Genomic DNA, 24,617 nt, shown 5'->3' on the forward strand with positions numbered 1-24,617 from the left:
CTTGCCTCTGTCTATAAGCAGGGCCCGTCAGGGAATTCCTTTCAAGAAGCACTGGCCTGTAATTGCAGGACTGAGTTGTCACTTCCCACTAACCTTTGTCTCCTGCCCCAGAGGCTGTGATCACTTTCTCAGCCTCCCTTATCTCTCCCCAGCGGGGGTGTGGGAGGGACAGACAGTTGTGAGTGGGGCCCCCTCCCTGGGGAAAGGAGTGATGTCAGCCCTCTGAGTCAGGAGCCGCGGGGGTAGTGGGTGTAGAGTGGGCTGCAAACACACATTCCACCCCTCCCCAGACACTGACATCTCCACATATTTACTGGTGCTCTGTGCCAGGCTTTGTGTTGGGAGCTGGTGACAGACAGCAGGCAACCCAGGACCCACTCTCACAGTTACTTCCGGGAGAGAGTCTGCCTCCTACCCAGGCAGCACATCTCACCAGTCCCAGCCCAGACAGCGTGGGAGTCACGGTGCCTCCTCCTGCCCTGACTCTCCACTTGACTTTCATACAGGACACTCAAGCTCAGACCTTTCTGCAGCCCAAGGAGGAGCAGTTTCCTCCTTCCACTGCAGCTGGGTTCAAGGGCCTCCATCTCTGGAGACTGTCACCTGCCCAGGGTTCCTCTCTGCAGCAGGATAAGAGGGCCATGGAGTGAGGGATGAGGCAAGACAATATAAAAGATACAAGGGTGAAGAAAACACATTGGCTGCCCTTGAGAGGCCCCCATACAGAGATAGGACTTTCTAATGTAATAGTCATGGTTATTATATCAGCAATTAATTGAGCACTTACTATAGGGCAGACAGGAACCTATGCACTATCCATGCAATAACGCCCTTAGTCTCTGCACTGGGTGTGCTTTGTTTGCCTCCTTCCCAGCCCAGATCCATTCCCCAACCTCCTTGACCTTGGTAGGCTGCTCCCTTGTTCTCTGGCTTCCAGATGGGTTGGCCAAGAGGAGACCCCAGCAAGAGATCCCAAAGTGAAGGAGGGTGGATATTTCTTCCTGCTCCCTCCCTGCTTCTGCACTAGGGGCATCCTCCTTCCAGGTGACCCCCCTCTACAGCCCCCAACTCTATCATCTAGTCCCTCCGCTTCTTCCTCCGGTCTCTCCAGCTCTACACAGGCTAACCACCTCATCCTGATTGTACCAGAATGTAACACTGAAAGTCCTACATTCCAGAAATCCCCTGGGCCTGGACAAACTAGATGGTCAGCCCCAGTGCTCTGGGGTGGCAGTGGCTTCCCAGTGCTGCCAGCCTCCGGCCTCTGCACCTTGTGTTTGTTCCCTTAACCATTCCCATGCCTCTGTAAGTAAGTCTTTCATTAAAGTCCATTGCACTGAACCATCTTGGGTGACTGTTTCCTTCTGGGATCCTGAATGGTATCATGCCCACATGGCCCTGTGAGATGGGTATTATTATTAATGTCTTTTCACAGATGAGGAAACTGAAGCACAGAGAGGTTAAGTAACTTGGTCCAAGTCACACCACTAGTACATGGCAGAGCTGGGATTCAAGCCCAAGAATTCTAGCTCCAAAGCCCTGTGCCCACCCACTCATGTCTCCCATAAAGAGGGCTGAAAAGCCTCTTTCATGGATACTTTTGATGGAGAGACCCATGGATCTAAGTAAAGGGTTGACCTCCCCCTCAAGCAGGGGCGGAATGATGTGACCTCCTGCAGCCCAGGCCCTGGAGTCTAGACTTGACCCAGGTAGAGGGGGAGACAGGAGGAGCAGTGCAGCAGCCAGTGCAGCAGCTACGGTGGGGTGGGGAAGACCCTCCCTGCCTTCCTAGCACCTGGTGCCCACTCTCCTGGCTTCCTGCAGGAGAGGGAAGGGGGAGAAGCTTCCAGTCTCGTGTTCAGACAAGCCCATGGGTGGGATAGAGCCAGGGGTAAGGGGAATGGGGCATAGTTCCAGTCCCAAGTCTGCATCAGAGCCCCCAGCACCAACCGAGCTGATTCCCTGTCCTAGGTGCAGAAAAAGAACCTGCTCAGAGGTTCCAGGCTGAAAGAGAAGCTAGGTCCCAGACCAGAACAGATAGAAACAGAGTCCAGGACAGCAACAGGTGCAGCCAGGCTATACCAGAGACAGAAAGAGTCTGGTGGGTTCAGACACAGGCAATTAGGGACGGTTTCCAGGAGGAGGGAAATCTGGGACAGACTTGGGGGAAAGGAGGAGCAGGGACGAAGGGTCAGGAATAGGTCCTGGGTTAGGAATGAGCCTATTCTGGGGAATTAACCAGGGAACAAGCTACAAGAGATGCTAAAACATCAGTGGAGATGGAGGAAATGGAATGCACCCCAGGGAACACAGTGGAGGCCTGGAAGGAAGCCCCTGATCGGCTTATTAGGGTGAGGAGTGAGATGCCCATAGGATATAACCCAAACAACAATAGATATTCCACAGATCGCCTTCTGTGGAGAGTGGGCTGGGCAGCAGCACAGCTTCTGTTTCGCCAAGTAAGGTGTGCAAACCTGGGGGCTGAGTTGAATTGCTGGAAGGAGTGGCAGAGACGCAGCACATTGCCACAGGAAACCTTTGTCCCTACCCTTCAATCTCTTCTCAAAACGCCCTTGGAACACGTATTTAAAGCTGTTGCTCAGCATCAGTGCTGAATTGTTAACCTACCCAAGGCATCCTGTCCAGAAGAAGGGCCAGGTTAACGCTCAGAGATAAGAGGTGGGAGTGAGGTGACTCTTGAGGGAGGTGACTCAGGCTTGCCACTCTGGATAGAGGTAGAGCCAGGGCGTCATCAGTAGGGGGACTAGAAGAAGGGACACGTCACAAAAAGGTCTCACCACAAATCCCCATCTCTCAACCCTAACCACGGGAAACTGGCCTCTGGCCTAGAAAAGTGCCTCAGGTGTGGTTTGTGCTCAATACTATTTGTGGGAGGGAGGGAGTGGGCGAGGGGAAGAGAAGAATAAGGACTCATCCCCAGGGAGTGTTGGCTGCTGCTTCATTTCACAGGAGAGCTAGAGAAATGGAGGCCCAGAAGCAGGTGAATGGGATAGGGGTGGGCGCCCCTCATTCTAGCCTCCAGGCTCTGGTCAGTGGGCCTCAGACCTCTCCCCTCCCCACAGAGGAGAATACCTGGGATAGAAATGCAGTCTGGCCAAGCCCCACCCAGAGTTTTCCCAGCTCAGGCTGAAGGCTATGGAAATAGAAGAGGACGAGGCTGGCTGGCTGGAGGATAGGGCACTGTGCACCTTGGTTTGGGGAAGGTGGCAGACAAATTAGACAAACCAGTGTGCAGGGCAAGGCCAAACTGGGCAGACACTCAGAACAGCAGGCAGATGTGACTTTATTGACTTTTACAGCATCCCCTGTGGGTTGACTTGGGTGGTAGGCAGTGAACACAGAGCTGGCCACGCTGGGGTGGGGGTGAGGGAGGTAGGGGCAGGGCTGAGAAAGCTCAGGAAGGCAGGGGAGTGAGTAAGTGGCTGCCATGGTACTCAGTATGTGATGGACGTCTTGAGACTTGACTCGACTGTCTTCTTCAGGATGGTGTGGCAGCTGGAGCTGGACCCGCCACCAGACACAGAGCAGGAGCCCATAACAGGGCACTGCCCAGAGCCCAGGATGACGTTGGAGCCTCCAGTCACGACACTGGAACAGCTGGACCCAAACCTGCCGCCTCCGAATCCACAAGTGCCCACCAGGCTATCTCCAGCTCCTCCAGACACAGCGATGCTGCCTTCCCCCATGGCTGCCAAAAAATACACAAATACACCAGCGTCACAGCACAGTCCTTGGCTCCCCATGGGGACCCCTCAAAAGTCCCCTGATACTCACAGATAGTGACCTGGCTGGTGCATTCCCCAGACATCCTGGGGAAGAAAGGACAAGAGAAGGAACTGTTAAGATGGGCTGCAAAGAATGCATCCCCAGGTGTTTAAAGCCTCTTGGAGCAGCTCACCTACCCTCTCTGCAGATAAAACCCACGGTCCCCAATTTAGAACCACTCCCAGCAGAATGGATTGCCCTCGGTGGCTTAGGGTGTCAGGTAATCTCTCAGAATCCCCCTCAGCAAGGAAAGCTCTGTGTTGGCATTCCATCCACCACCTCAGGCACATATTCCCAGGTCCCTCTGACCAGCCCCACCTGTACTCCTCGCCCTCCAGCAGCCTGCGGTAGGTGGCGATCTCCACGTCCAGGGCCAGCTTTGTGCTCAGGAGCTCCTGGTACTCGCGCAGCATCCGGGCCATGTTCTCCTTGGCGGCTCTCAGAGCGGCCTCCAGCTTGGCCAGCTTGGTCTGAGCATCCTTGAGAGCCAGCTCCCCACGTTGCTCAGCATCAGTGATGGCGGCCTCCAGGTTGGCATTCTGGGAGAGATGTAGAAATGAGGGAGAAAGTGGCTATAAGCACAACACAGCCTCCCAAGCCACCCACTGTGGATATAACTTGAAGGCTAGGATGGATCCTAATCTCATGAGCTCAAAATTATCCTTGGCCATCTCCCAGCTACTCCCATTCTAAGGGAAAGTATTGTCTCTTCTGTTCCTTAGCTCCCATAATGGGTTGACTAGTGACCCCAAAAATGTCATGTCCACCTAGAACTTTGAATGTACTCCTTTTTGGAAATAGGGTTTTGCAGATGTAATTAGTTAAGGATCTCAAGATGATATCATATTGTATTTAGGGTAAGCCCTAAATCCAATGACTGGTGTCCCTAGAAAAAATGAAACAACACAAAGACAGACACAGAGAGAAGACACCACATGAAGACGGAGGCAGATTGGAGTGATAAAGTGATGAAACAAGGAATGCCAAGGAATTGCTGGAGCCACCCGAGACTAGGAAGAGGTAAAGGAGGATTCTCCACTAGCTCTTTCAGAGGGACTGTGGCCCTGCTGATGCCTGATTTCAGACTTCCAGCCTCCAGAATTGAGAGAATAAATATCTGTTGTTTTGAGCCACCAAGTTTGTGGTACATTGTTACAGCAGCCACAGGAAACTAATCCCCCCTTTGCCACCTCCTCCAGGGATGTCCCCTATTTCTTCCCACCCCCAACCCTCAGCACTTTATCTGACTCTCTCCAGGGTACTTAAAGCATCTCTCAGGGTACTTCCTGTCCTGTTCGGGTCATTATCTACACGACTCATCTTGAGGGCCATCACAGTCCTTGATTTTTGTAGAACAGTCCCACTTCAAATATTTTGCCTTGTTGACAGAGTTTATCAAACCGTGTGCCCCAATTTTTGGTTTGAAAAATATACTCTCTCTTACCTCACCAATTCCACAGAAAACAAGTAGAAGAAGGACAAGACCCCTGCCTAACCAGCCGTCCAGCTGATTGACCCTCACATTTGGTTCAGGAAAGAGGCATTTCCTAAAGGCTCTCGTGATTCTTTTCCCACACAAGCACCCTGCGGGTGTCATCTCCATGCTACAGATGAAGAAACTGAGGCTCAGGAAGGTGGTGAGTGGCAGAGCTGCGACCCTAACCCAGGACAACTGCTGTCCTGTCCACCACTCTAACTGTAGCCTGCAGGCTCTGCATGGGACCTGGCCCTGAGGGGCCCCATTCATCGGGCTTGTGTATGAAGAGTAGGAGTAAAGGGGCTGTATCCCCAAGAGGGGTTCCCACAGGAAGTGTTTGTGAGAAGAGCTATTGTGGGGACAGAGTACCGCTCCTAAGTGCTAGCAGCTGGGCTGTGAGACCACAGATTCACATCACCTGCGTGAACTTAGTTTAGCAAATAGGTTTCTGGGCTCCACCTTTGGAAACGCTGATTTCCTTAGTCTGGCAGGAGGCCCAGGAATCTGCATCTTAACAGACTACTCCAGGGAATTCCAAAGCAAGGATTCCAAATCTACGGGCAAAACACTGTGGCAGCAAATTGAATAATAAGATCTTGGGTCCTGCCATCACACACCAAAGAAGAGCAGGTAAGGATGGTTGAAGACTGAGTGGGCTTTGGATGAGTTGTGCTCCAAGAACGTTCCCAGGAGGGCCCCGCTGGGAGTGGATGGGCCACGTGTGACTTGGGAGTCAAGCTGATGTGCTTAAGGAAACCTCCTGAGTCTGTGGTCTCAGCTCTCAACGCTCTGCTGGTCTCAAAACCAATTCTGCAGATTTGGGGAAAGTGAGTGCAAAGACGCTTGAAAACTTCAGAATCTGAAATCCTTCACATCTAGAAATGAGGTCTCCAGAAGGAGCAGGAAACTACCTCCTCGCCCTTGCCAGCCTCTCCCTCCGGCTCTCCTGCTCCTTCCCAGGCCAGGTCCCAACAGCCTCACCTCCTAAGGAGAGCTCTGCTCATGTCCCCTGCTCCCTGAGGGCCTGGTTCTCACCCTCCCCAACAGGGGACCAGGAAATTCAGTGCATGGCCTTAGAATCCCTACTGGGCTTGAAGAGTAAAAGTAAGAGATCAGAAAAGAGAAGAATTAACCTTCTCCCCAAGGAGCCTAGAGCAAGATGTAACCCGGACACGGAATGCAGCATGAGCAGTGCCGCCTGGAATTGTTGGGTGCAGAGCCAATGCAGCTAGAATTCACAGGAGGAAGGCTAAAGACCTCTTCAATGGGGCTTGAGGTTCTCTCCACCTCAAATTATCCAGAGCTCCAGCCAGTTATCGAGGTTTCACACGAACCCAGTGGTGACACAGGCAGTAAGAGGCAGGGCTTGGAGAGCTCTGGGACCCTCACCTGCTTCTTGAGGTTCTCCGTCTGACTCTGCAGCCTCTGGATCACCTGTTGCAGCTGAGAAATCTGGACTTTGGTTTCCTTCATGCTGTCCCCATGAAGCTGGGCAGACGCCTGAAGCTCCTGGTACTGAGGGGGGACAGAGGTGGCACCATTAGTTGAAAAGACCTTCACTTTTGACACCAAGACCATGAGAAACCCCATGTTCCCCATTCTTTGCCTCCTCACATCCTCATTTGGAACTTGGGTTATGAACACTGAAACGAGGACATGGGGGGATGTGCTTGCAGAAGTCCAGGCTTGTTTCCCATGGTTTCCCTGAGTTGCCTCCTTCCTGGAGAGCGGAAATGATCATGCCCACCCAGCCCTGGAGCTTCAGGAAGGTTATCAGAACTGCTCGATGAGACTGAGGTGGATGACCACCCTGGGGCGTGGGCATGGAGACCCCACCTTTTCCAGCGTGGTGCTGCTCCCTAGCCTGAGTACCTTGGTCTGGTACAGCGTCTGGGCCTCGGCTTTACTGGTCTGGGCAATCTCCTCGTACCGGGCGCGGACCTCGGCAATGATGTCACTGAAATCCAGGCAACGGTTGTTGTCCATGGAGAGCACCACGGACATGTCGCTGGCCTGGGTCTGGAGCTGGCCCAGTTCCTGCAGGGAAGACTGACTCAGTGTCCACTCGCCCCCCAACTCCCTTTTCCCTTGGAGTCCCGGGCAGGTAGACAGGATGCTGATTTTCTGCCCACACTCCATCAGGGGGCAGCCTCATTCGTGCTGGGTGGTGTGGAGCACACACTGCCTTCTGTGGAGCTGTCTCCTCATCTAGAATGAAGGCTGTCTCCAAGACTACCTCCTTGGAGGTGGTCTACAAGGGCTCTTGTAGCTTGGACATGAAAGGAAAATGTCCTGCAAGGCCAGAAATCACCTCGTCCCCATCACTCCTCGGACCTCTTCTCACCCTCCCCTCCCTCTCGCTCTGGCTGCTTCAGCCACACGGCCTCCTTGCATTTCCTCAGATACCAGCACACTCTAGCTGTGGGCCGCTCCCTCTGCCTGGAATGCCTGATTTCCACCTGTGTGGCTGACTTCCTCACCTCCTTCGAGTCTTTCCTCAAATTTTATCTTCTAAATAAGGCCACCCTGACCACCCTATTTGAAATTACCACCTGCCTTACTACCCACCTGCCCTACCCCCGACATTCAAAATCTTCCTTTTCCTGTTCTAATTTTCCTTTTTTCTGTAACATGTATCACCTTCTAACATACTATATAAATTACTTATTTATTAGGTCTATCCTCCAGTATCAGTCTCCCAATAGAAAGCAAGCTTCGTGACTTTTGTGGGGTTATTCACTGATATATGCTCCGTGCCTAGCAATCCATATAGTATGTTCTCAGTAATTGTTTGTCAAATGTCTGGGTGATTGGGATATAAGTCACCCTAACCAGACTTCCCTCCTGGCCACTCTCACTGTAGCCACAGGGAACCTGCCCACCCTTTCACCTCCCCTCACTCCCACCTGCCCTTGGAGACCACCATTTCTGCCCTTGACAGATTCTCACTTCTTCATACAGACGCCTCAAGAAGCAGATGTACTCTCTCAGAGCCTCCAGCTTGCCGTCCAACTCCATCTTGCTCAGGAAAACCTCATCCACATCCTGGGGACAAGGAGGCAAAACAATGTATCCCTGACTTCCTCTCTGTGGACCCTACTCTGGCTCAGGAGTACTGTTCACATACTGACCAACACCCACCCTCAGCCATCTCTGGGGCCCTGCTCCTTCCCCCTCCAGCCCTGCCCTGCCCTATTCTCTCTTTTGCCTGACACTGACTGACACCGCCTTCAGGAAGCCTTCCCTGATTAACCCCAACCAGTTCTGCTTCTTCCACTCCCTCTCCACCCTTTCCTGCAGTCACATACAAAACTCATTACATGATCCTTCAGTTGGGGGTCCCTGGGTCTAGATAGATGTCCCATTTCCCCGTGGAACCCCTGCAGGCAGCATGAGAGCATATACTGCACTAGGACGTCCCACCCCTGCCCTCCCAGCCCAAAACTGGGCTGTGCACTGTGGGTACTCAGGATCCAAGTGAAGCAGCTGACCCTCACCCTCACCTTTTTGAGGACTACAAAGTCATTCTCAACAGTGGCGCGCTTGTGGCCTTCCTGTTCATACCTGCAGAGTAAGTACAGATGGACACTGCCTGAGGTGCCACGATGAGAACCCCTGCCCCTTCCCCAAGCACGACCTCCCTGAAGAGGCCACTCTTGCCTTTAGATGCTCCAAAGCAGGACACAAAACCCATCTGTGTCTGTTTATCAGAATGATTTTGTCACACCCTAGTTATGTCCGTCTCTACCCTTTCAGCCCATGTCCCCTTACTAAGGCCACTTCACTTCATGTTTCTAAGGCACATTCAAACACCCTTTCTCACTTACTACACACAGTCATCACCTGAAGCAGGCAGTCTGGATTTTATCACAGATTTTATACAACTAGATTTTATACAACTTGCCCGAGTCATAGATGATTAGGTAGCTAAGCAGACCTAAAACCCAGGTCTCCTGGCCCCAATCCTGGGCTCCTTCCAGGACCTGCTTTACCTCACATCCCATCCTCCCAACAGCCCTGGAAGGTAAGAAGGGCAGGTGACATCGTCCCAGTTTTCAGATATAGAAACTGAGGCTGAGTGAGGTAAAACGCCCAAGGCCACACAGCTACCCTTTGCTCACAGTCGCTGAACCCAAGCCTCCTGTTAGTCCAGGGCTCTCGCCTCACCACCAAGTGACCTAGGTGGGGAGTTCAGAACCACAGCCCAGCTGTGAATCATGCCACGGGCCTGGGGATGGTCCCACAAAACGGATTCCCTTCCACCCCTGAGACCAGAGAACAGCTGAGTCACTTTAGTCCACAGCCTGTTCAACAGGAATTTCTCAAGAAAAAACCCACCAGCATTGTTTAAATAAGCCTCTCCCAGGGCTGACCAGAAACATGGGCCTGGGAGCTGGGGCCTGTTGGAACTAAGGCTCTCCCAACCTGGGCTTCAGGGGCAGCCAGAGCAGCCTGAGAGTCAGAGGAAATGGGATGCAGAGAGACTGAGGGGTGCCCAGGCGTGTGTGGGGGAGACCCTCAGCGACAGCCCTGATCCAGCCCTCCCGCAGCCCCCCCAGGGCCCACAGGGAACTGTGGTCTGCCTACTTGGTCTTGTACTCCTCCTCCTGGTCCCGGCAAGACTTCAGCTCTGCGTCCAGAGCCCAGCGTTGTCTCTGCAGCTCCTCGAGCTGCTTCCTGAGCTGGGCCAGGTAGACCTCAAAGGAAGCCTCAAGGCCCTGGGGGCTGTCACTCACCCCCAGCTGCTGCAGGAAGTGCCACTTGGTCTCCAGGACCTTGTTCTGCTGCTCTAAGAACCGTACCTGCAGACAAGCAGAGGACCCCTGAGGCTTCTGTGGGACTTCCTGGGCACAGCCTCTGGAAAGTGAAGACTCAGGGACCCTCCAATCAGCCCACCTTTCCCAGCCTGCAAAAGAGCAGGCTCCTGCCCTTTCATGAGACCCAGATCACATCAAAATGGTCGGAAAGACTAATGGGGAAGGTCTTCCCACTGCTGGCTGGATGTTTTCTGCTGCTGAGACCCAACCATGGAACAAAAGGGTCTCAGCCTAACCAGAGAGACTCCAGTTAGACCACAGAGGGACTTCCTTGCAGCAGAAGTCATTAGAAAAGTGATAGGCCAGACTTCCCCATTGTCAAGTCCTCTGAGAATCGTTCCTCCAAAGGAGGCACTGAGACAGGCAGGGGCTTAGCTAAATTGACCCTCACCTTATCAATGAAGGAAGCAAACTGGTTGTTGAGGGTTCTGATCTGTTGGGTCTCCTGAGTCCTCACCACCTGGAACTGGGGGTCCATCTCAATCTTCAGTGGGGTCAGCAGATCCTGGTTGATGGTCACTTTCTGGATGCCCCCCGGAGGGCACAGGAAAAGCCCAGGCCCACCACTCCTCTCCCCAAACTGCATCCCTGGCCTTCCCGCTGACCCCCAGGCCCTTCCATGAGAGCTTCCTCGGCAACCCCCAAAGGCACTGAGGCTCCTGCTGCTGAAGCTGCCCCTGCTTCGGCCCCTGGAGCGAGCAGAACAGGCTGAGCGAGCACTGAAACCCCTCTGGGGCCTGCAAGGGGAGAGAGACATGGCAGAGACCCACAGTCACACAGCTGCAAACAGACAGAGGAGAGTCAAGCTGTGTGAGTTCCTGCCCCGAGGCACCAGCACGAGACTTTTATCCCCTCCCGTGCCTGGGCTGGGTCTCGGAGAGCAGGATGCTATCGGCCTGACTGTGTCTGTCTGTCACTGGCTCCAGATGACCTATTCTGACACACCTGGAGAATAGGTGAGCGCACGTGCAGAGCCCAAGGAAGAAGGAGACCCAGACCCTGACCTCAGAGCTCGCAGGCTGTGGGACAGCTGGGCATGTCCCCAAGACAAGGAAGCAGCCAGAGGCCTGAGTTTCAGTGCTGGGGATAGAAAGCAACGGCCCTGAGCAACGTCACTGAGTATCATTCAAAGAAGACTTCCTGAAGACGGAGATGGGGGAGAAAGGAGGAATGGTCAAGGGGAAAAGAGGATGGAGGGGGTTCAGATGGAGTATCTGAGTGCCCTGGAGATACTGGACAAAGGAGAGTGAAGCTTCTCAAGGAAGAATCTACCTATAAGAGTTGGAGAAGAAGGCACTTTGCAGCTCTAAGAGAAGCCAGGAGGTTAATAAGGTGTTGCTGTCATTGTCAGCTGAAAGACACTCCAGGATTTGGAAATGAAACAGAAAAACAGGGTGTCCAAGTCCCTCCTCTTGCCCAACCCAGCAATCATCCATGAGGCACCACCCCACTCAAACCAGGCCATTCCATCCAGGATCATGGCCAATGGAGCATTTCTGAGCCCAGCCTGTGTCCCTTCCACAAACACCCAGTACCAGGCCTATCCACCCGAGTTAAGCACTCCATTCTCAGGTTACAAATCAGAGGCACCTAGGCTCTGAAATAAAATGTGTACTGAGAAACATAATCCCTTGGGGGATTGGAATCGGAAACAGGAGCGTTAGGATTCCCCACGGGATAGAGTCTGTCTTTGCCCTGAGAGTCTGCTCAGTGGAAGAACCCAGGATGCATCTAGTAGTGAGTGAGTGAGCCTCCCACCTGGTGCACGACCCCTGGAAGGAGACATCCAGCCCCCCCACTGAGGCTCCTTCATGCTGGCACGCAGCGTTAGGCAGCTCTGATTTTTAGAAACTTCTAAAATGTCTTCTTTACGTGGTGGGAGAGCTATTTTTCCCTGCCTCCCTGCCACACTTACCTAGAGCGTTGTGTGCCCTGAAGCTAGAATACTGGGGTCTTTGATAATGCAACTCAAAGCAAGGACAGAGACTCAGCGTAATAAACACGCAAGACACATGCTATGAGGAAGTCAGTCCTAGCAGTGCAAATCATCCCATAGGTACTCCACCTCCTCCCCGCCCCCCGCCAGTCAGTGGGAGTGCGTCTCCCCGCCCTCCAGAGGATTAGAAGCCCCTTCTTCCTTCCCCTAAATGAAACTGAATGACAGATGACCCTAGAATAAGAGGGGTGTAAATGTCTAACTAGTACATTGTTTTGTACACCTGAAACTAATAAAAAAAAAAGAATTATTCCTCCATTAGAAACATTAATACAGCTTTAGTAATACACAGTCAATTCCACCTTAAAAAAAAAAAAAAATGCCAGGCCTTCCATGGGGAGAACCAAGAAGGAGCTTAAGGGACTCAGGTGCCAGATGAAGAAGAGGAGACAAAAGACCCAAGCAAGAGATTCAGGTACAGCAAAGAGAAGAAGGCAGTCTAGAAAGAGAATCTGGAAAATAGGCTGAATCCTGGCACCACTTTGCAGAGGCAAGGAGGGCCCGGTGCCTTCTTTCTGGGTCCCAGGAATACACTTAAGAAAGATCTCCATAGACAGAACTCGACCTTTCCTACCCCTGCCGCAGTATTAAAGGTAGAGGACAGAGGTCACACTTGGGATAGGGCCAAATTCACCTTCCTGGAACTTCCCCATATTTGTAATATTATCAAATATTACAGAGCCCGAGCAAGCTTCAAGGTCCAGTGCCCTCTATTTCACACTTAAGGACGCTGAGGCCCCACAGGGTGTAAGACAGGGGGCAGAGAGTGTGTACGCTTGAGTAACAAGAAATTGCAGCAGATGACCTCTAAGCCTGCTTTGCCCCATTGCTCTGTGGTCTGAGTGATTTGCTCAAGACCACCCACACAGCTGATCAGACTGGACCCAGGACCCCCAGCCAGCTCAGACCACTGCCCCAGGGAGCAGCCCACTAAACCTTAGACCAGAACTCCACAACGTCTCTTTTGTTCACCACTCTATCCAGCTCAGGGTGTGGCATGCACTGGGCATCAATAAGCACTTTTTTAAGTTTTAAAAGATGAATTCTTATACATTACAGGAATCTTCTTAAATCCCCAGGCTCTCAAATGCTGCTGTAATATATGTTTTCTCCTATTAAAAATACACACGCACGCGCACACACACACACACACACACACACACACACACACACACAAGTTCTGACGATTAAGTTCGCGAACTCATCGTAGAAAAGTTCTGCATACCTCACTGCTGAATATCACTATGGTCACCTTCGAAGTACTCCCCTTGGGAAGCTATGCAGTGATGCCAGCACCTAGTCCACCCTTCAGAGCAATTTTGGAACTCTTTTTCTGGAACTGCCATCAAACTGTCGTCGTATTACCCTTGATGTCAGGAAAGTCATCAAAATGTCTTTCCTTTATCTTCAGGTAAAGAAAGAAGTCATTGGGGGTCAGATCAGGTGAGTAGGGAGGGTGTTCCAATACAGTTATTTGTTTACTGGCTAAAAACTCCCTCACAGACAGTGCTGTGTGAGCTGGTGCATTGTCGTGATGCAAGAGCCATGAATTGTTGGCGAAAAGTTCAGGTCGTCTAACTTTTTCACACAGCCTTTTCAGCATTTCCAAATAGTAAACTTGGTTAACTGTTTGTCCAGTTGGTGCAAATTCATAATGAATAATCCCTCTGATATCAAAAAGGGTTAGCAATATCAGTGCAACAAAGTTCGTGAACTTAATTGTCAGACCATGTGGCGCGCGCAGTGATGGAGAGAACAACAAAATGGTTTGGAGATTTGAATGCTTGCCCCTCCCAGGCTGAGTGATTTGTTGATGCACACCAAAGCACCACAAAGAGATCCCAATTCATGCAGCAGCAAAGGTGCAAATGGCCCAAACCCTGCACTTAATATTAAACCAGCAATGCAAAGCTTCTAATGGGTTATATCTATTGGGTTACATTCTGCTCCAGGTTAACCATTCTCACCCACACCTCATGCTCTGCAGCCCCTACCCACCTGGTCCCTCCTTCAGGGAAAGCCGCTGGCCAGTTCAGCTCCTTGTGGCTCCCCAGCGGCCCCTTCTCTCACAGAACCCACCCCTTCTAAATTCCCTCCCCACCCCGGCCACAGCTACAATCCCCAGCCTCCTTGTGTCTGATTGCTCTCAAGCCTGTTCTGCTTGTGAAGTGGATTATTTGACCCAAAGCCATTTATCACACTTATTCATTTACTTCAACAAAATAGATTTTGTACTTGCTACATGCCAGGGCCTGTTCTGAGAGGAATTTGGCAAGGACCAAGGCCCAGCCCCTGCACCAAGAAAGCTTAGAGTCTAGTAGAGAAACAGACACTGACAAGGTCATTAGATAAGTATTTAATTGCAATTATGATAAGAAAAGAAAAGTATAGGACATGAAAAAGTTCCAACCTAGTTTATGCCCTAATTTATTCTTAAACATACCAGGAACACCCCTGCCTCAGGGCCTTTGCACTTGCTGTTCCCTCTTCCAGGAATGCTCCTCCCAGAATACCCTTGTAGCTAAAAGTCACCTCCCCTGGCTGCCCTAAACCAAAATTGCGACACTGAGGTAGTCTCTCCTCTGACACTTCCCATCCCCTTCCCTGCTTATTTTCTTTCCGCTTAACACCTATCACTTTCTAACACATCATGTGTTTTACTTATTTCATTTGTCAGTCGCCCTGCACTGGAGTGTGAGCTCCATGAGGATGATATTTTGTCTCTTTCCTCATTTCTGTATCCTCTGCACTTAGAGTGGTGCCTGGCATACATACGGTAGGTACTCAATAAATATTTCTTAAATGAATGAATTCCCACTCAAGAATTCATCTTGTTGACTTTCGTCCATCTTTCATCCTCTGGAGATCCTTGTGACTCTTAATTTGTTCTCCAAAGCATTAATCACTCCCCACCCACCCACCCAAGGTTGGGACTACATACATTTAAGAAACATGGTCTCAGTGTGTGCGGGTGTGTGTGTGTGTGTGTGTGTGTCTGTGCACTGTCTGCCTTTACCCAGCCTCCCCTCCCTGACCACAGACAGCCCATGACTTCTCCTGATCTAGGAACCATGGAACCTTCCCTCAGTTCAGCCTTTGCAGCTTAGAAATACATGACAAATTCTAACCCAGAATATTCCAAATATCAGTCATTTACATTCAACCTTCACCATCATGCCATATCGTCATTCCATAAGAACTATTATGTAACTTAATATTTTTCGTTAAATCCAATTTAAATCAATTCACTTTTTCTTATCCTGACCCTCAGCAATGATATCATTGAAAACATAGCTTTTGTGAGCTAATTCTAATTTTTCTAATTCATATTCAAATAAAACCTAAGTATTAAAATATAAAATATTTGTCCATGTGCCCATGGCTTACACAGCACCCTCTAGGAAACACAGGTCAACCTGACTCTGTTTGAGGGACCAAAACTGGAAGGCTAGAAACTGCCCGGAAGCCAGTGAGGGGGAGAATAGAGCAGCACCCTTTAGAGGTAGCCAATTTTTATCCGCCTAGTAATTATACCTCTCTTGGCCTGTGGGGGCAGGATAGAGAAGGGAGGACATTAAAGAGACAGCCCCTCACTCTGCCCCAAGCCAGGAAAGCACACTCACTCCATCGTTCTCTGCCTGGCACTTCCCTGCCGGCTGGTCTGGGAGCAGGTAGCCCCTGCCGTCCTCACTGCACTGGCAGTGGAGTGTGGTAGCACCATCCAGCGAATGAACTTATTGCAACAGGACAGGGATGCCCACAGGTGAGCCAAGCTGCTGCCTCCACAGCCCCCCCATGCCCAGGTAATGAGACACCCAAAACCCACAGGGACCACATTCCCAAGACAAAGGCCTTGGAAAAGAGAAGTTCGCAAAATTTTGCCTGGAAATTCAGAATTTAAATGTATGTCTCCAAGTTCCAGGTTGAGGGTGGAAAAGAGGGACAACACCAAACTCTAACTTTGGAATTCGTTAACTTCGTTAAGTCACATGTCACTTAATGACTGGGATCCATTCTGAGAAATACTTCGTGAGGCAATTTTGTCATTGTGTGAACACCATAAAGTGAGTGGCTTACACATGCCTAGGTATCGTCTACTGCACACGGCCTATTGCTCCTGGGCTACAAGCCTGCACAGTACATTACTGTACTGAATACTGTAGGCAACTGTAACACAATGGTTAGTATTTGTATGTCTAAACATAGTAAAGATACAGTCAAAATACCATGTAAAAGATTAAAAATGGCACACCTGTATAGGGCACTTACCATAAATGGAGCCTGCAGGACTGGAAGTTTCTCTGGGTGAGTCAGAGAGTGAGTGGGGAGTGAGTGCAGGCCTGAGACGTGACTGTCCACTCTGCAGCCTTTAGGACACTACACTTAGGCTGCGCTACATTTATTTTTTAAATGGGATCGCATTGCTCTACAACATTACGACAGCTACAACATCACTAGGTTTTGGGATTTTTTCAGCTCCATTATCTCATGGGACCACTTCATATATGTGGTCCATTTTTCACTGAAATATCGCTACGTGACACATGGCTATAATAACTCATTAACATGGATAACATGATAGTGTCTTACAAAGCTCTTCTAAACTTTCAAAACACCAAGGATGCTCTGAGTGCCATCACTAAGCCAGGTCTTTGCAGATCTTGAATCTTCACCTCAGTCTGAAAAGTGGGTACTACTGTTGTTCACTCTAAAGACACAGAAATAAAAGCAATCGCCCAAGACCTCGAAGATAAAAAGCTGGATAGAAAGTCAGGGTGAGAAACTAGATTTCTAACTAGTCCTGTGAGAGCATCCTCCAAGATTCCTTCATGCAATATGTATATGTATATGTTTCCTTCTTCAACAGAGACCCGGAAGCTTCCCCTGGCTGGGTGCTGGGAGAGAGCCCAGGGAGGGCCCTCGCTGGGCTTCCGGGCTGTACAGGGTGTGCAGGCTCTCCACAGGGTTGGGAGAGCATGTCTCTGTTTTGTAGTGTTTGCCATTTTCTGGTGTGCAAACACTCTCACCACGGCTGATTTCAAGCGACCAGCATGATGTCACGACCGTAGGGGCTGTCATTGACTAGTGATGTCACTGACTGCACAGCTGGGAAGAGGTGAACACAGTTAGCACCCTTGAGTCTGCACCCACTGGCTACAACTCACGAGGGGCTTGGTGTGGGGGCTGGGGCAGAGGGGGAGGCCTCCCTGAGGAGGGGAGACTGTCCCAGACACGGGGAGCCAGGACCACACATCTGGGAGCAAACTGATAGAGCCTGGAAGAGGGAAGCGGGCTGAGCTGAGAGGGAAGGGGGAAGTGTTCAGACCAGAAAAGCTGAGTTGAGAGTCTAGACTTGCCCATCCAAGGCTCAGCACACAGCCACTGCCACTCTGACCCAATCAGGTTCAGCCAGTTTGGTGCCCTGCTGCTAGCAACTGCTCCTGGTTTGCCAAATATTTATGAGGCATGTTACTAAGGACAGCCTCCTAACACCCCAGAGGGTTAAAAGCCCATGGGTCAAATTCTAGACCAAAGTTCCCAGGATTCCTATAACCCTAGGAAAGTAAATTCAAGGCCCCAGAAGGAACTCCTGCACTGGGTAATGGGGGAGAGGATGACCTGGCCCTGCCCCCTGCCTCTCAGCCCCTCTCACCAGCGTCCCTCCCACGGCCCATCTGAAGAGCTGCACCCTGGGCATGAGGGGTGGGGTTACTCAGTCTGAGAGAACAGTATTTTCAAAACTGCAAGTTACAGCCCAGTGGTACGTTGCGAAGTCAATTTAATTAATGAATCTTGACCAATATCAGAGTGTTTCAGTGTATCACAGGCAGAAAGGGTAATATTGTACCATGAAATTGTGTTCCATATGTGTGTGCGTGTCTGTGTAAGTGTGTACAGAACTGTGATATAAAGTGAATTTCTTACTAGGGATCATTGTCCAAAAAAGTTTCAGACAATGTGAGAAACTCTGACAGACGAGGTGGTCCCACACCCGAACACACATAAACCCAAGATAATACTAAGACGAGAATTAGGAGCAGCATTATGTCAGGACAGGGGGATGGGAAGCATTTCCAGAAGACAGAGCAATGACAGCCGGGTTGAACAGAGGGAAAACAGAGAGTGAGGATCTCTCACAATCTATTGCTGAGAGTTAGGCAATTCTCCTAATATGTCATTTAATCCCTAAACCCACTGATGCAGGCTCTGCCGGCAGCCCACCCACTCCCCAAAAGGAAGAACCATGGCCCCCTCCTCCCCATAATCACTGAGTCATGACAGTGACAAGGATGGGAATCACAGTTGAATCCAGGGAGGGGAAGGTCAGCTGGGCCGGGGAGAGCAGACTGCAGCAGGCTGAGTACAAACAGTTCAGGAAGACTGACTGTGGGCTGCTGGGGGCCAGCTGTGTGTGTTGTGGCCACATGGACCAGGTCAGACCATGTGTCAATGTAGATGCTAGTCAAGACGACCACAATAGGGGTGGCCGGATGGCTCAGTTGGTTAGAGCACGAGTTCTGAACAACAGGGTTGCCAGTTTGATTCCCATGTGGGGCAGTGAGCTGCACCCTCCACAACTAGATTGAAGACAACAAGCTGCCACTGAGCTGCCAGTGGGGTGGCCGGATGGCTCAGCTGGTTCGAGGGCAAGCTCTTAACCGCAAGGTTGATGGTCCAATTCCCATCTGGATGGTGGGCTGTGCCCCCCTGCAACTAGATTGAAAATGGCGACTGGACTTGGAGCTGATGGGTCCTGGAAAAACACACTGTTCTCCAATATTCCCCAATAAAAATGTAGAAAAAACAAAGTCCAGAATAATACACAGCTAGAGCTCAACCCAACAGCAAAAATAGCACACAAGAAACTGAGGCACAGAGAAAGAAAGTATCCTGTGCAGGGCACACGGCAAGGAATGGGGCTAGAACCCACTAAGCCAGGACTCATTTTACCCTGCACTACAGAGAGCCATGAGACTAGGATAGAGACCCACAGAGAAGGACCCAAACCCCCAGCCACCCAACCCCGCCATCCCAGAAAGTACATGAATGCTGTCATCTACCCATAACATTTACTAGACACTTCTCAGCGCCAAGCACTGTGCTGGGTGCTTCAGATACAATGCGTACTTCCCTCCAGGTAAGAATGGAGTACACCTGCCCCAGCTGCCCTCCACAAAAGGAGACTGGCCCTATGACCTCCCTGACCTGCTCCGGATACTTATTGCGCTCAGGAAGCTCTTGGGTCAAACCTCACTCCTTCCTGCTGTAACATCAGCCTAGTTCCTCTTGACCCCAGAGACACCTGCTTGCCAGCCTGACCTGGCAGGTGGGGAGGGTGCCTGTGCTGCCCAGGGCTCTCTCCTGGCTCCTGAGTCAGCCCGTCCATTGTTCTGAAGACTTTGCCTACTAGGTTGGCATGAAAGCCCAGGGAGCTTTGCCAGCAGAAACTTGTGGGCGGGGAGGGGGCAGAGAGGGGAGAACTAGCAGGAAGACGCTGAGCGGGGCGTGGAGGGGGGAGAAAACCACCCACTACCTAGCTTCTTAAAGGCTAGGCTGTGGTTTTAAAGACATGGAGGAAGACGGACATCCGAAGGTTTGTCACACTTCCATTTCTTTATCCAAATAATACAAATTCATTGTGGAAAAAATTAAAACAACAGATCAAAAAATAAAATGAGAAACAATAAAACTCTTCCAAAATTCAACCACCTACAAGTAGGCACTATTAACATTTTGATGTATAATCTTCCAGACTTTTCCTTATGTAAAACTCGTTCATTATTCATTCAAAGTGTCCATATTTATTGGACACATTCTCTGTGCCAAGTATTGTTCTAGCTCTAGGGATACAGCAGTAAACAAAACAAATAAAAATCCATGCCCTTATGGAGTTGGCATGTCATCGTATGTGTATGCATATGATATGTGTCGTCAGCCCTCCACATGTGCGGGCTCCACATCCGCAGATTCAAGGTTACATTGTTGGTGACACATACTACGTAGTTAGTTAGGCCTACGATGGTTGTGTCGGTACTGGACATGAAGACTTCTTTTTCTGTTCATTATTCTCTAAACAATACACTATGACAACTATTTACATAGCATGTACATTGTATTAGGTATTATAAGTAATCTAGAGAAGATTTAAAGTATATGGGAGGATGATTTAAAATACTACTCCATTTTATATAAGGGGCTTGAGCATCCGCAGATTTTGGTAACCAATTCCCCGCAGATACTGAGGGACGACTGCATATTTATATGTCTAGTATAGCACTATGTTGTACAGTAGTGTAAGCACCATTTACTCATATAAATATGTATTTCCCGGGAGTGGGATCATATTACACATATAGACTTATAGCCAGCTTTTCCCTGTCTGTGTCATTAAACATACCCTTAGATTATTGTGACTGGTTCAGAGTATTGTCTTGCATGGATTCTCAGGGCCTTTTGCCAAATCCACTGTCTGAGTTCTTTCCTGGAGGAGACATGAACTCTGGAAGCCCCATCTGAACGCAGGCACACACACACACACACACACACACACACACACACACACACGCAGTATGCACACACTGTAGGATCGCGGGACAGTGCAGTCTAACCCTGTCCTGGTCCCAGACATCTTTCCCGGATTCTCCAGGGCACAGACGCATTCCGGGCATTCCCTTCCTGGCAGGAGCAGAAGCCTGGCTTCTCCCACTCTTGACTCCGCCTGCAGGTGACCCGGGCTCTCGCAACTGGAGCAGGGCCTGGGAGCCACCTGGCAGGAGCTAGCATTGCAGCAATACATGGAACAGAAGCCGAGGCCGATCATAGTCTTCCTGAAATCCCTTCTTTGCCACCACCTCCCTGGTGCCTGATGGGGGTATAAAGCCCACACATGGAAACCTAAAGCACTAGTGATTTCTGGGCGTTTCGGGAGCATGTCGGCTGGCCCTGGGCCAACCTGGGAAATCCACAGTACATTGACACCCTGGAAGCTAATTCCTGAGATCCTGGAGGTGCTTTGGGAAGAGCACAAGAGTAAGGCTGAGGATCAGGCTGGTGGTTAAAAACATGGGTCAGACTGCCCAGGCTCAGATGCTGTCTCCACTAGATGCTGACTAGCTGTGTGACCTCCAGCAAGTGACTTAACCTCTCTGTGCCTCCACATTCCTGACTGTAATAAGGTGATAATAATTCCTATTTCATAGCATTGCTGTGAATGTCAAACAATATGATACACTTAGAGAGTTCAGAATGGTGTGGTATCCACAAACTATTAGCCTTTATTATTATTATCTCCTGAGCCGCCCCACGCACCAACCAGGCCTGGCCTACTATAAAGGCTGACTTTTCTGGGACTCATTTTGCTCTAATTATCATCTGAGGATAATTGGACCTTCTCACCTTCTGGGGCAAAAGAGACAGGGAGTAGGGACATGTCGTACATGAACATGTGTGTGAATACTTGTGGGAAGTGTATTGGAGGGAGCTTGTAAATGAATATGAGGGGATGAGGGTGAATGTGCAACGTAGAATGATCAGATGGTCATGTAGGACCTTATGTGTGTGCGTACAAGTAAAAGTGTAGGTGCCGTAAAAGTATAGTTTGTGTGTGAATGTGTAAACTAGTTGTGTAGTACAGGGTGAGAATGTGAATGTATAGCTTCTCTGACTGTGTGTCAGGGAAGACACCTGTGTACATCAGTGTGTAAGGGGGGGGTATGGGGGAGAGACGTATAGGGATGTGAGTGTTTTGAATGCGTAAGGGTACACGTGTGTATGAAGGTTGTGTGTGAATGTGCACATTCCCCAGCCCCACCCCCAGAACACATCTCTTAGAAAAGGGGCTCTGTCCGAGACAAAAATTCCCCACGCTGAGAGGACAGTGCCCCTGATTTGATGTGGAACAGCCTTGATGTTTTTCTCTTTTCAAAGCTTTTGAGTTTCCTGGAGAAAAGCTGCTAGCTCAACAGAGCCCAGCCTTAAACCTACCCCACTGATAGAAACTGGGGAAAGGAAACCAACTCCAGCCATCCCCATCCTGCACCCCAACCACGGAATACACCCACTCCTCATCCCCCAAGTCCCACCTGATGCCCTGCTCAGGCCCGCGCCCTCTCCCTGCTCCCCCCAGCCCCTCGGAGAGCTCCCAGGGCAGCTCCCAGCCGTTGACAGAAAGCTTACGTCCCTCTGCAAGCTTTGAGAGCACTTTGCCTACCTGCCCAGGCTGGCCCATCCTGGAGGAAGTGGCAACTCCCTGCCAGAGGGAAACTGGGGCTGTGAAGGTAGTTTGTGTGTGAATGGGATGGGGGGACCAGCTTCAGAGCCCACAACCAACCCTCCTCCCAGGAGTCATGCACTCCACCTCACCCTGCATTTTCTAAAAAGGTAAAATCACGATAGAGGACTGGGTGGGGAGGGTGTCAAAGCAAGAAGGGCCACTTGGAAGCAGGGGTCGGACATCAAGAAGGGTCCTTCCTTTCATTTAGGGGTTCTCCCTTCCAAGAAGTTGTCTCAATAGTTAGTACTATTATATGTAGTGAGAATAATTATCACTTAACGAACAACTACTGCATGCCAGGTGCTTTACATATTGTACTTCTAATTGACCCATTTATAGATGGGAAAACCAAGGCTCAGTAAGGTTAAATAACTTGTCTTAGATCACACAATCAGTGGTGGCAGAGCCAGGAGTTGAACCCAAATTTAGCTGTAAAACCTGGATCCTTTCTCAGGTCTGTGCCTGCATCTGCCTGTCTGTTCTCAGCTCGAATAGATACCGCTGTTCTTCCCCTTCCACCGTGGGGGTGGGGAATCCAAAGAAAGACAGAGGCATGCTCAGATCAGAGGAATCAACTAGGGGGATCATGAGATGGGGAGGTTGTCAAAGATTTCCAGAGGGGAGCATCGAGGGGTCTCAGAAAGCCAGGGGGAGAGATTGTTGAGAGGAAGGGATTGAAATTGATGACGAAGGGGACCTAGGCCTCTGTGACACCTGGCCAGGGGAAGCAGGTACATGGTTGCATGCAGTGGGGCAGAGAGTAGAGAGCAGAGATGGTAGAAAGTGAGGCCAGGGAGATGAACCACTTCCCCCACAAATACCTGTCCCCTGTGCCATCACTACCCCCAAGAAGGCCTACGCTATGTGCCTTATAGTCCCTGCTGGGGTCCAGGCGTCTCAGACCCCAAAGAAGCCCAGGTGGTGGGTAGGTGAACACCTTCAAACTCTGGGCCTCATTCCCAGCACGAGGGAGGAGCACTCGAGCCCCTGGGCTTTCCAGAAAAAGGAACTTAGTGGGACACAAGAGTGACCAGCCAAGAGTGCCCAGGGCCAGGCACAGGCATGGAGAAGGGAGCGCCCAGCTGAAGATTCGGGAGAAAGGAGATGAGCTGGAGCCAGGGAGGGAGTGGTAGGGGGGAGAGCTAGCAGGGCAGGGTGAACGAATGAGGATGTAGGGGGGAGGAATAGGGGTGCCCTGGGAGAGGAGGAGTTCTTTGCTGAGGCTGGAAGGGGCAGGGCAAACCTCACCTGGCACCACCCCTAGCCCCCGTGTGGGCTAGTGCCACACTGAAGTCAGACCACTGAAACTACTGAGGAGTGGACAGAGTAAATGAGCCGTGGGACTGGGTCTAGGAGACCCAAGTCAGGCAGGGGGAGCCTGCTCCGAAGAGGCAAACGCACGCTCAAGATGACTTCGCTAGAATCCTCCCGCACGCTTGACCCCCAGGCGTCCTTTTGTGCCAAACCACCGACCTCGGCCCATCTCAGGGACCTCTCAGGAGGACTCTTCGGAGGGGGGTATGGGGGGCGAGGGGGGCAGGGGGGCGGGGCGGGGAGGGGAGACTGGGGGACCCTGTCACATACTGTTCAAGCCCATCTGATACCTGGTGATTTGTGAGGGAAAAAGGGAGCGACTGGGAAACATTAACGCAACCCCGTGGGAGCCGTATGTAAACGAGAATGACTTTCCCTGCCAGTGGGTTACTGGGACAATTAAGTTCAGTATCTAAAGTATTTAGCACATGCCTGGCAGTTAGTTACTCAGAGGGAGAGAGCAGCAAAGATGGGATCCTAATACCCACAGATGGGTAGAAAACAGAAAGACAAGGTGTCTTGGCATCCCAGGACCACGGGAAGAGGGGCCTGGGCCCAAACACCCTCCCACTCTGGCCAGGGCAGGCAAGCCAGGTTCGTTTGCATTCATTTGCCTGTGCTCTGTCTGGACTCCACACGTCACTCCTGTCAACTTCAGAGCCTCTGGGGCCCCCCGTTGTCTCTGTCCCTTCCTAGTGGCCTTTCCTAGATTCCTGAGGGCTGGAGGACCCCGGAGGAAGAAGCGAGCCCGGCTTGGGGCAGAGGGTCTGAGATGAGACCGGCGGCGTCTGTAGAGGACAGTACTGCAGCCGCGGGCCGGAAGCCTGGCTTAGGGCGACCCCTGCAGGACGTTCTCAGAATAGAGACAGAGAAGGACAGGCAAACGCTGGCTCCTCCCCGCTCCACGTGGGGCACAGATGCCCAGCCCCTTTGCCTCCGACGCCTTTTGCTGCT

At 51.0% G+C, this 24,617-nt stretch overlaps 1 protein-coding gene across 1 annotated transcript; it reads right to left on the reverse strand.

Moving 5' to 3' along the window:
- Positions 1-3,288: 3,288 nt before the first annotated feature.
- On the reverse strand, positions 3,289-11,293 carry KRT78 (keratin 78). The gene is made up of 9 exons (XM_019724372.3): positions 10,472-11,293; positions 9,851-10,065; positions 8,767-8,827; positions 8,213-8,308; positions 7,136-7,300; positions 6,653-6,778; positions 4,105-4,325; positions 3,796-3,830; positions 3,289-3,709 (listed from the first exon to the last, which is right to left on the reverse strand). Exons 1-9 carry the CDS (start codon positions 10,835-10,837, stop codon positions 3,456-3,458), a joined length of 1,539 nt encoding a protein of 512 aa, XP_019579931.3. The 5' UTR covers positions 10,838-11,293; the 3' UTR covers positions 3,289-3,455.
- Positions 11,294-24,617: the final 13,324 nt, after the last annotated feature.

The sequence above is a fragment of the Rhinolophus sinicus genome, chromosome 1 (genome assembly GCF_057876585.1).
Source record: "Rhinolophus sinicus isolate RSI-liver-muscle chromosome 1, RSI-T2T, whole genome shotgun sequence".
In the NCBI taxonomy this organism is placed as follows: Eukaryota; Metazoa; Chordata; class Mammalia; order Chiroptera; family Rhinolophidae; genus Rhinolophus; species Rhinolophus sinicus.

Bases quoted from the DNA above. Each gene is read 5' to 3' on its own strand.
- KRT78 (XM_019724372.3), bottom strand. From the start codon at position 10,837: ATGTCTCTCTCCCCTTGCAGGCCCCAGAGGGGTTTCAGTGCTCGCTCA. The intron at 8,828-9,850 runs GTAGGCAGACCA...CTTACTCTGCAG, and splicing joins GAGGAGGAGTACAAGACCAA to GTATGAACAGGAAGGCCACA. The intron at 3,710-3,795 runs GTGAGTATCAGG...ATTTTTTGGCAG, and splicing joins CACCAGCCAGGTCACTATCT to CCATGGGGGAAGGCAGCATC.